General features: G+C 39.9%; 1 protein-coding gene across 1 annotated transcript; it reads right to left on the reverse strand.

Annotated features, from left to right (window-relative positions):
• Positions 1-3,575: 3,575 nt before the first annotated feature.
• IL22 (interleukin 22) lies at positions 3,576-8,165 on the reverse strand. The gene is made up of 6 exons (XM_003926545.4): positions 8,144-8,165; positions 7,825-8,056; positions 7,282-7,347; positions 7,012-7,155; positions 6,014-6,079; positions 3,576-4,207 (listed from the first exon to the last, which is right to left on the reverse strand). The coding sequence occupies exons 2-6, from the start codon at positions 8,008-8,010 to the stop codon at positions 4,130-4,132; spliced, it is 540 nt and encodes a 179-aa protein (XP_003926594.1). The 5' UTR covers positions 8,011-8,056; positions 8,144-8,165; the 3' UTR covers positions 3,576-4,129.
• Between the last annotated feature and the right edge of the window lie 2,490 nt (positions 8,166-10,655).

Here is a 10,655-nt window from a genome sequence, read left to right on the forward strand (position 1 = left end):
GTCCGCCACCTGTAACCCCAGCACTTTGGAAACCTGAGGTGGGCCAGCACGTGAGGTCAGGAGTTCAAGACCAGCCTGGCCAACATGGTGAAACTCTGTTTCTATTAAAAATACGAAAATTAGCGGGGCATGGTAGTGGGCGCCTGTAATCCCAGCTACTCAGGAGGTGGGAGAATCATTTGAACCCAGGAGGTGGAGGGTGCAGTGAGCCCAGATTATACCACTGTATTCCAGGATGGGCAACAGAGCGACTCCATCTGAATGAATGAACAAAGGAAGGAGGAAAGGCGGGAAGGAAAGAAAGGAAGGAACAAATGAACAAAGGAAGAAGGGAAGGAAGGAAGAAAGAGAAAAGAAAACAGCAATTTTGTACTATTTCCCTTATAAAAGCATTAATATTAAGAGCATGAAGCTGCTCAAGGGAGGCAGATGGATAATTACTGAGAGGTCGCAGTTAAACTGAATAAAAAGTGCCGCTTTAAGAGTAACATTTAAAAGAGGTGTTGGATTTATTTTCATTAACTTTTAGGGAGGTTAAAAATTCTAGGTTGCTTGGTTTAACAAACTCTCTTTTACCTTTTTTCTTTAAATGAGTTTTCAATGTTTATATTCTACTTAGACCATAAATAATGAGTCTTATCTCAGCACCAGCAGCTTAGAGACACAGACTTAAAGCAGGCAGAAAATGGGGAAGACAGAGAGCTTTCGAAGACTCTACTTAACTCTATGGTACAGACTGACCATTTGAGCTCTGAAGTTTTCTTGTAATTTGCCCATCAGTTTAAAATGTGCACAGATATGGGCCATACTATGTAACCAGCTGGTTTTATCATTAAAGAGAATGATAAAATCAGGGGTTAGGACGTTAGAAACTGTCTTTCCCTTTTAAAGCTAGACCCCTGGATTGAACAGAAAAAGAGAAAAAGAAAAGCAAGAAATGGAGAGGAAAAGGTTGAGTTTTACAGGAGGGCTTTGAGCCTTCCAGCCACTGGCGGACACCTCTACCACCTTCATTTCTCTCCCATCAAGGAAAGTCTCAGCACCCCAGACCTACATGGTGTGAGATGAGTTTCTCCCACTTCCACCAGTCACCAGTTAAGGTGACCTGTTTCCAGCCAGAGCAGAGAGCCCCTTCAGCTTAAGACCATCAGGAGTTGGGATTTTGTTCCAGGGGCTTTTTCGCTCTCAGGTCAATCCCGTTTCCAATGGCTGAGCTTGTAACAGAGGGGACAAACCGTGTAGGGCTTTTTTCCATTTATTTCATGGCGGCAGTTTGCCTTCCAGTGGCCTGCTGTTCTGCCCCAGTGATGGTCAGAGGAGAGTGCTTGGGGCAACTTGGAGGGGGCTGGGAGCTTGTAAAGCAGCCAACGGTTAAGCCCGCCTCTTGTCTCTTTCTTTCTCCTTAGCTTTGTTTTCCTTATTCCGCTTTTGGTTATAAAGACTAAGGAGGCTAATTTGAGGATTTCCTGCATAAGAGACATGCCGTATTACACAAGAAAATTGGACACTTCTTTTTGAGAGTCTGAGGGTTAAATTTCTTCCAATGATTTAGAATGCAGCCTACAGGTGTCCGAAAGAATAGATGGGGTTGTCCCATGATGGGACTGGAAAACACATCGCTCAGGGCCTCATGAACTACATTTTTAGAGTCCGGAGCGCTAACCACTACATCACAGAACCTCACACTGCATTTTCTCTTGGGGCATCCAACCAAGATTAAAAGGGGTCCTCTTGCATCCACCAAGGGATCTGGTGCACTTTCTAAAGGGGCATCCCCCGATTAGTAAAGACCTCTCAGCCACTTGGTGGGGCAAGGGGGGCGATTATGCTGGATGATTAGTCCCAGTACTCACCTAACACCGGATGATCAGCAGATCAGCCTAGAAAAAAGGTAATGGAAGAACTCCACCTGGTGCCAGCCCAGGAGAGGGGCAAGAAAGGGAAGACTCACCATTCTGAGGCTGTCTGAGTTTACCTGATCCAGCAACATTGGAACAGAATGGCTGGCTGACTTCAATGGGAAATCACAATGAGAAAGAGAGGGTCTGAGTCACCCAAAACGTATGTGAATTCGCTCTGAATGAACCTCTGCTATCAGTCATGTCACATGTAGGGTTTAGGAACCTCCGACCAGAAAAGAGAGGAAAGAGCCTTCCTCCCTAACGGGAGAGGCAGCTCACCCTGTTCACCCTCCAACCTTTAGGCAACACCAGAGAGCAGCCCTGGACAGTTACCATCAATTGCCAGAGAGATACTAGAAGCTGGCTGCTGAAAGACTAAAAGAGAAAATAAACTTAGGTGCCTCCCCTGAACAGGGATAGCAGTCAGATGCTTCTACAGGGACACCTTTCGGCCCACCAGAATGTAGCTCTGGCCAGAGACCTACAATTGTCTCCATGCTTAGATGCTGTCCACTAAGGATTCCAAGTTGGGAAAGAGAGGTGAGAGGACTCCCCATAAGGAGAGAGCTCCCCATATGGGCCACCAAAATGTCGTGGGTGAGTGACAACTATCTAAGGCTGGTGGCACAGGTGGTAAAAGAATTTACAAAGATAGTTGTAGGTAAAGAAAAGCAGATTTACTAGAGAAAGTATGAAAACATGTTGCAAGAGTACAACGGCCAAGTTAGCAAAAGAGGGGCTGACTGCCAGGAAAAGACAAAGGCTTGCTGGGAATTTGTTCTACGTGCTCCCCTCTCACCACCAGGCTGGACCTAATCCTGCAGGAACTAGGCCAACAACTGGTACGTGACCTGAAGGGTTGGTTCCTGATTGCTTGGAGAAGAAAATACCTTAGCAGCTGATGACTGACGTCTTCCAATCATTGACTTTGACCTTGTATGAAAAGACCTGTCCAATCTTGCAAAGCCCATCCCCCAGAACAGCTCTTCAATGCTGGCATCCTTTGTCCATTCTTCTTGGTAGAACAAATCCAACCTTTATCTTTACCTCTTCTCTTTCTTCTCTGTATCGTTGTACAAATTTTGAAGATGAACGTCTTTCCCTCCTATGTGTGTTTCATAATACCTTGCCCATCTTCCACCTATGAGACTCCCCTATCAGTGCTAAATTTACTAGCAGGAAAGACTCCCCAAACCATAGTTTTCCTATTGCTTTAGTGTCTTACTTTCAGGGAGACTGGAGAGTGCGCCTTTCAGCAGGCTTAAACTAGAACTAAAACAGTTCATCTATAGCAATAGACGCTACATGTATTTCTCCCCAGCAGCATCACTCCTTTCTTTTATCCATAAATGACTAATGATAAGTTCTTTTCAATTTCTTACCTTTTTTCCTTTCAGAGGTACATGCTGAGTTAACATAATAAATCAGTATAGGCACTATAGCAGAGAGCCGTGAAATCAGATAGACCTGGCTCAATAAGGGTTATACTTAGAGTTGTAAAATGTTTCTTAACATGTCTCTAATGTAGCTTTCTCATCCGTAAAACTGGGATAATACTAATAGCTACCTCATTTGCTTAGAGTCAAGAATAAAGTTATGAAAATGATAACATGACAAGGATGATGATGATGATGATGATGATATTAAAGGAGAAAAATCACAAAGCCACAAGACTTAGGATATCCAAGTGTTTATTGAGGTCAAATAAACATGTTATAGCTCTATAATTATTGTCATAAATATCAATATTAGCCTTAAACTCAAGTGGCAATATCAAATAATGTTTCTATAGATAAATCCATATTAATAAAATGTATAAATAAAATGCATTCTTATAATAATAATAAATACATTTATAAATATAAAGTACTGATTATGGAAACATTAAGTTACTTAGGAATTTTTCCCCTAAAGGAATGGGAATTAATCTTTTTTATGGAAAAAAACAATTGTTTAAAAAATAAATTATTTTCTGTGCGTAGAACACCAGTTACAATAAAATGTTACCAATAAATATCTATGCTTAGAAAGTCTACCTTCTGGTCTTATAAACAAAAGTGGCATTGGTTTCCTTTTTAAGTAAAGCAGGGGTTCATTTGGAACCCACCCATCATGATGAAGTTTGGCTTCCCATCTTCTTTTTGATTAAAAAAAATCACTTTGGGGGATCTACTTGTTATTTCTAGCAGGAAAGGGGGTTAGTTATTCATTTTTCAGCTTTGCTGTGGTCAAACACAGGCATTTCTCAGAGACATAAACAGCAAATCCAGTTCTCCAATTGCTTTGATCTCTCCACTCTCTCCAAGCTGTGAAAATAAGAATGCAAAAGTATTTGCACATTTATGCCATGCTTTCTAAAGTGAACAAATTAGAAATTGCATAATTAGGTTGCTGGAGACAGAAATCGAGTTTTAAGCACTTGTAAAAGAGTCACCGTTGTCCTCTATAGAGTACATTGTTCTTCTTTCTCTTCCCTTTCACCTTTCCACACTTCTTTTGACATAAAGCCAAAAAGATATCCTTTTCTATCTCAACGACTCCAAGACTATAAAGAATTTTAAAGTTATCTTGCCCTACTATCTGTCATGCATCTTACTCCCAGCCTGTGCTCTGCTTTTACCCACAGCGAGAGGGAAGTACTACTTCCCAAGACCACCCTATTTCAGACAGTTCTGAAAGTTTCTCCTGTTGATCTTTCTCTGAACAACGTTCCTCTCCTGCCTGTGCTTTCTGAAGCTACCAGGGAAAAAACATAATCACTCTTCCATGTGGCAACCCATTGAAAACATGAAATTGATTCTCCCAAAACGGATTAAAGACCTTGAAATTCACACAGATCACCATGAGAGTTTTCTCTCTCACGCTTCACAATTCTAAAGACAACAAAGCAAGCTGAAATCAGAAATTTTTAAAACAAGAAGTGCAAACCATGTCTGATCTGTGATACACTAACATTCAGCCCTCCATGTCTAGGTAATAGACCTGTCTAGTTCTATAACAAGAGAAATGAGCTTCACAATTTAAAACTACAAAGCTTTCAATTACCAAAGGAAGAAACAATCCTACTCATTAAATGATACTCAGGAAAACATGCTTTTTTAAAAAAATCAAGATGGAAAAAAGGGGAAATTAAGGTTAAGCTTGTTACTGAAAATTCCATCAACTGGAGCCTTCATGTTTCTGAGTATTTCCTTGTACCAGCAAGAGCATCACTTTCACTGCTCCTAATCATCACTCTGGTTTTGGGGTGAGTCACTATTGTTAGTCTAAGCCTTCCATTGTTGTCCTTTTCACCAAATAGGCCACATGATGGTATCATTCACTATAGAAATGTACAACAGCCCACAGTGGATAAATGCTCACTAGGGATTTGTTGAGGGAGTGAAGGAAGGCCTTGAAGGGAGAGAGGAAGAAGAAAAGGCTCACCAGACTTCTATTTAACTATAATAAATGTCTTACTAAGATTTTCTCTCTATTTGAACATGTATAAAATAGATCAGGGATTGTCTGCTCTTGCTTTTAAACTAAAATCAATAGCTGTTGGATATTATAACAATTAAAAATAAGTATCAGTTACTCCAGAAATTCACCCTATACGCAAGTCCAGCTCTTGTTCTACGTGTTATTCCTCCAAGTTTCAAAGCAACACATTAATGTCTTCAACAATGACTTCAGATAAATTTACCCATAGTTATTTTTCTCTTTTTAAACGAGTGCTTCTTCGGGTTACATGAGTCAACAGGAATCTGAAATTTCCCTAAGAATTAATGATATTAAAACTAATCTGTATTGCTGCTGAGGAAAGCGCCAGCTTGGGATTCAGGAGACCTGCATTCTAGCCCTGTCTCTGCCACCAGCCATCCCCAGAACGTGAGGTAATGTGACTGGATGATCTAAGATCCCAGCCAGTTCTAGAATTCTACAATTTGCAAAATTTGGAAACTGACTTCTAGATATATAAACATATCTCCATACACAGACACCAAAGCAATGACCCTGGTGGTAGGAGAATCAAGTGAAAAATCACAAAGTGAAGTGAAGAAAGAAAGGAAAGAAAAACAGCATTTGTCTCTTCCATTCCGTGACTTAGCACTGACAGTTATGAGTCCTACCTTTTTCACTGTGTCCTTCAGATTTTGCACATTCCTCTGGATATGCAGGTCATCACCTTCAATATACTGTAAAACAAAAAACAAGAATAACTATCTTAATTGTGTTGTGCTGAAGCTTTATGAACATCAACACCCATGGAGGTATGTTACAATTCACCTGGAATTACAGCTCTTAGTAATTTTGCCCACAATGACCTAGATTTCACCAGTGACCTAGATTTCCTGAGCTCTTGATTCCCTTGGACACCAGAATCCAGTCACTTCCCTTACAAGAGACCTCTCTTCATCTTTGGGAACTCCTACTGAGGTTTGCATTTGTGAAAAGAGCGGGGGTGGTTTATGCAAATTCTGTAAGGAATAAAACCTCAATCATACGTCCACAAAATTGCATGCTCAGAACAAGAAATGTGCATAAAACATCTCATGTGAAAATTAAACCCTCTTCAGTAAGTCCTAGATCCTTTTACTGAGCCCACTCCACTCACACTTTTTTTCATGATTTTAAATGTTCAGAGGCATCAAGTTCACACGCCTCCAATTTTGTCACTTCCCATGACACCAACAGGGCAACAGTCTGGAGACCCACCACCGACGTTAAGCCTCCCTATTTCCTACTTTCTCTTCTACTTTCTCTCCATGCCATCCCCTCCCCTCAACAACCTGGACTCTATAGATCTATTTCCACATCTAAACGGTGTTTTTCCCAACACCGTTATCTTACACAACCTGAGTTGCCTTTTTTCTAGAGACAAACCAATGAGGCTTCTATACACTTAAGTTCCAGACCCCATTCACCACGATAAACTCAATATGTGACTTAATCAAGGCAAAAACAAACACTCTGTGATCACAAATGACTCCTGATAATACTGCTGCCAAGACACTTCTTCCTGCTAGCTTAGGGGTAGCGGGAAGGAGAGAGAGTTGGGATAAGGGGGTCTCCTTGGAGGAAGGTGGGAAGGAGGGGTAGGTGGACATAGCCTGAGAGCTGAACTTACACATGTACTTAGCCTGTTGCTGAGCCTGGCCAGGAAGGACACCACCTCCTGCATATAAGGCTGGAACCTATCAGACTGAGGGAGCAGCACTTCTTCAAGGGTAAAGTTCAGCACCTGCTTCATCAGATAGCAGCGCTCGCTCATCTGCAGGTGGAAGGGAAACAACAGGGGTGATATTAGGGGATATCCAGGAAGACCTAAACCATCATCACCACCACTCCAAGTACCCATGGATGGCACACGGCCCTGTTCATCACAACTGTAACTTACACTGACTCCGCGGAATAGTTTCTCCCCAATGAGACGAATGTCTGTGTTGTTATCAGCCAAGCTAGCCTGGAAGAGAAAAGAAGACTAAGTGCCTGGACACTGAGCAGATAGAAGAAAACTCTGTATGTAGACATGTGCCCCATTGCCTCTCCCCAGAGCAACCCCATAAAGATTAAAGACAGAATTCAGATGTGTGCATGAGTTTAGAACAACGCACAGAGGCATAAAGGAAAAAACTTAATCATCAGATGGGTTACTGAATGACTGCTCTTTGAGAAAAATACATCATAAGTATCATAGAGGCCAAAAAGGAAGGAAGGAGTTTAGGTTAAAAAGCCAGATTCCCAAAGAGTCTCTGAAAAAAAAAAAAAAAAAAAAAAACAGACAAACAAACAACAACAACAAAAAAAACAGAAAATTTATCTACTCTGCAGGGATAAACAGTGGGTTCCTAAAGCTCTTACAGGTACTCTGAAGAAAAATTTAAGAACTATTTGGGTTCCAAGCAGATAGAATGAGAAAGAGCGAGATTGAGATATGTACCTCCTTAGCCAGCATGAAGGTGCGGTTGGTGATATAGGGCTGCTGGAAGTTGGACTTGTCAAGCCTGCAGTGGGAGCTGATGGGTGCAGCTGCTCCTCCCTGCACCGAGAGGGCCAAGAGAAGGAGGTAGCTGGTGGCCAGAGACCCCATAAGGAAAGAGCTCACAGATTTCTGCAGGGCGGCCATTGCAGAAAACTCTAACTCGAACAATTGGTGACTGAGGAAGGAGAACCTGGCCGAAGACAACGTGAAGGAACAAAATGAGTCAAAAGTATCTCATCAAACTAACCAATTATACCAAGTTTGCTGAAACGCTTACCTGTTCTGAAGATTCTGCTTGTGATAGGGAAGGTAGAAGTTGCTGCTTTTATAGCCCCCAGGATACCTACATTTTTTTATTTGAAAAATATGACATCAGCAATTATCTAATTTCCAGTACTGTCTTCTGAGAACAACCTAACCACCACAGGAGCCCACAAAACACCACCTCCTATCCTTCCCACCTTGAGATGCAAGTGTTTCCCTAAAACGTCACCATTAGAGCCCAGAGGGTATTTTACAGACCAATCCCAGAAATTTTCTAAACCCTACATATTTTTCAAAGAAAACAATTTCTTTGTCTTAGTAGAGTTCAGATTTCATATACAATTTTTTATCTCCTATAGTTACTGAGTAAGCATTTTGGTCACGGACTCATTTTCCCACCAGCTTTATAGATTCTTATCTCATTGGAGGTGATCAGAACAAAAGGACCCATGTCCTATATCCTCTGCTTTAAAGTAAATGGTAATGACAGCTTACAGATCATTCCATTATTAAAATGATTTTATCTCATTTTTAAACACGCTGAATTCTAAACTAGACTTATGTTGCAAAAATAACAGTCTTGGCTAATCTAATTATCGTTTTCTGCCCTTTCTGGGACTATTTTTAAGTGATGATAACAATTAAGGTAGAAGTACATATATCTTAAAATTGTATTCATTGAATTATAATCAATATCAATTTGTTTGTAAATACTAATGCTGAACAATTTGATCACCATTTTTCTTTACATGTAAACTTTTTTTAAAATAAAAGAATACCATGGATATAGTAGTTCATCTTAAAATTTTGCCTAATTCTAAACTGCACACAAGTCTCAACATAATATTTCTAAATAATCTGATAACAATTATCAACACATATATGCATGAATGTCTGAAGAAGGGAATACAGGAATATAGAGGTTCCACATTACCTTTAAATTATTTAAAAATACACCTAAAACTAGATTGGACATCCTCCTGCAGAGCAAGAGAAGGAAGCAAATGCAGCTATCGAAAATCAAATAGCGAATACCTATTGCTGAGAGAAGGAATGTGAATTAGTGCAAATTCATATGATCAGAATTTTCTCCTCACAGGTAGTTAAGATCAGGAATGTTGAAGAATTGGGAGAAGGGAGGTAAATAATTGTAACCTAGACCACTCTTTGAGGTGGAACAGACCTAAGCAAGGTGCCACAGTGAAGGGTCAGAACCACACGAGAACACTGAGCATTTGTGAAGGTGGCCAGAGGAGAAAAAAGCAAAGAGGAAGATTAGTAACAGTCCATAACACCGCATGATCACACTTGCATGTGGAATCTAAAATACTTGAACTTATAGAACAACGAGTATAATGGTGGTGGTTGCCAGAGGCTGGGCAAGCAAGGGGCAGCGAGTTGGGGAGATGTTAGCCAAAGGATACGACATTTCAGTGAAAGAAGAGGAGTATGTTGAAGAGCTCTATTGTCCATCATGGTGACAATAGTTAAGAACAATATAACATATGCTTTAAAATCACAAAGAACATAGGATGTAAATATTCTCATTATAAAAGAATTTCCAAGTATGTGAGATAATGCATATATGTTAATTTGCTCAATTTAGCCATTCCACGATGTATGCATATATCAAAACATCCGTGGAATCAACCTAAGTATCCACAAATGGATGAATGGATAAAGGAAACGTGCTAATATACACACAGTGGACTACTCTTCAGCCATAAAAAGAATGAAATCCTGTCATCCGCAAGAACATGGATGAACCTGAAGGACGTGTTAAGTGAAATAAATCAGATGCAGAAAAACAAATACTGCATGATCTCACTCACGTGTGGAATCTAAAAAAAAACAACCAAAAAAAGTTGAAAAGTTGATATAGAAGCAGAGAATATAACGGTGATTACCAGGGACTGGGGAGGTAAGTGGGGAAAGGAGAATGGGGAGAGGTTGGTCAATGAGTACAAAGATACAATTAGGAGGGATAATTTCGGTGTTCTATTACACAGTAGAATGACTATATTTAACAGGAAAATATTGTATTTTACAAAATAAAAAGCAGAGAGGCTTTTGAAGATTGTCACCACAAAGTAATGATAAATGCATGAGGTGACAGATAGACTAACCACCCTGATTATATCACTATACAGCATACACATATATGGAAACATCAAATTATACTCCATAAATATGTACAATTACAATGGGTCAATTTAAACAATAAGTAATTTTTAAAACATCATATGTGTAACATAACTACTGCATATGCAATTTTTATTTGTCAAATAAAAATAAAATAAAATAATTTTTTTCTAAATTGAAAAAAAAAAACTAAGTGTGTTCCAAATGTTTCCTTGGGGTTGACCATGAGCCCAAGAAGAAATGACGAAACTCTTCCTTATTCAATTTCCTATTATATATGGCCATTTTTGCCCAGAGCTTTGTATAATTTTATTAGCACCAGATTTAAGCTATTCTATGGATTAAATAGGCTTTTGCTAGTTTGCTTGGGAGACTGACCAGCT

Source organism: Saimiri boliviensis, chromosome 7 (assembly GCF_048565385.1).
Source record: "Saimiri boliviensis isolate mSaiBol1 chromosome 7, mSaiBol1.pri, whole genome shotgun sequence".
In the NCBI taxonomy this organism is placed as follows: domain Eukaryota; kingdom Metazoa; phylum Chordata; class Mammalia; order Primates; family Cebidae; genus Saimiri; species Saimiri boliviensis.

What these genes read in the sequence shown, in the direction of transcription:
- IL22 (XM_003926545.4), bottom strand. Translation starts at nt 8,010, where the DNA reads ATGGCCGCCCTGCAGAAATCTGTGAGCTCTTTCCTTATGGGGTCTCTG. An exon ending in GCAACAGGCTAAGTACATGT is followed by an intron (nt 6,080 to 7,011) that starts GTAAGTTCAGCT and finishes TTTGTTTTACAG; the next exon opens with TATATTGAAGGTGATGACCT. An exon ending in TGAAGGACACAGTGAAAAAG is followed by an intron (nt 4,208 to 6,013) that starts GTAGGACTCATA and finishes TTATTTTCACAG; the next exon opens with CTTGGAGAGAGTGGAGAGAT.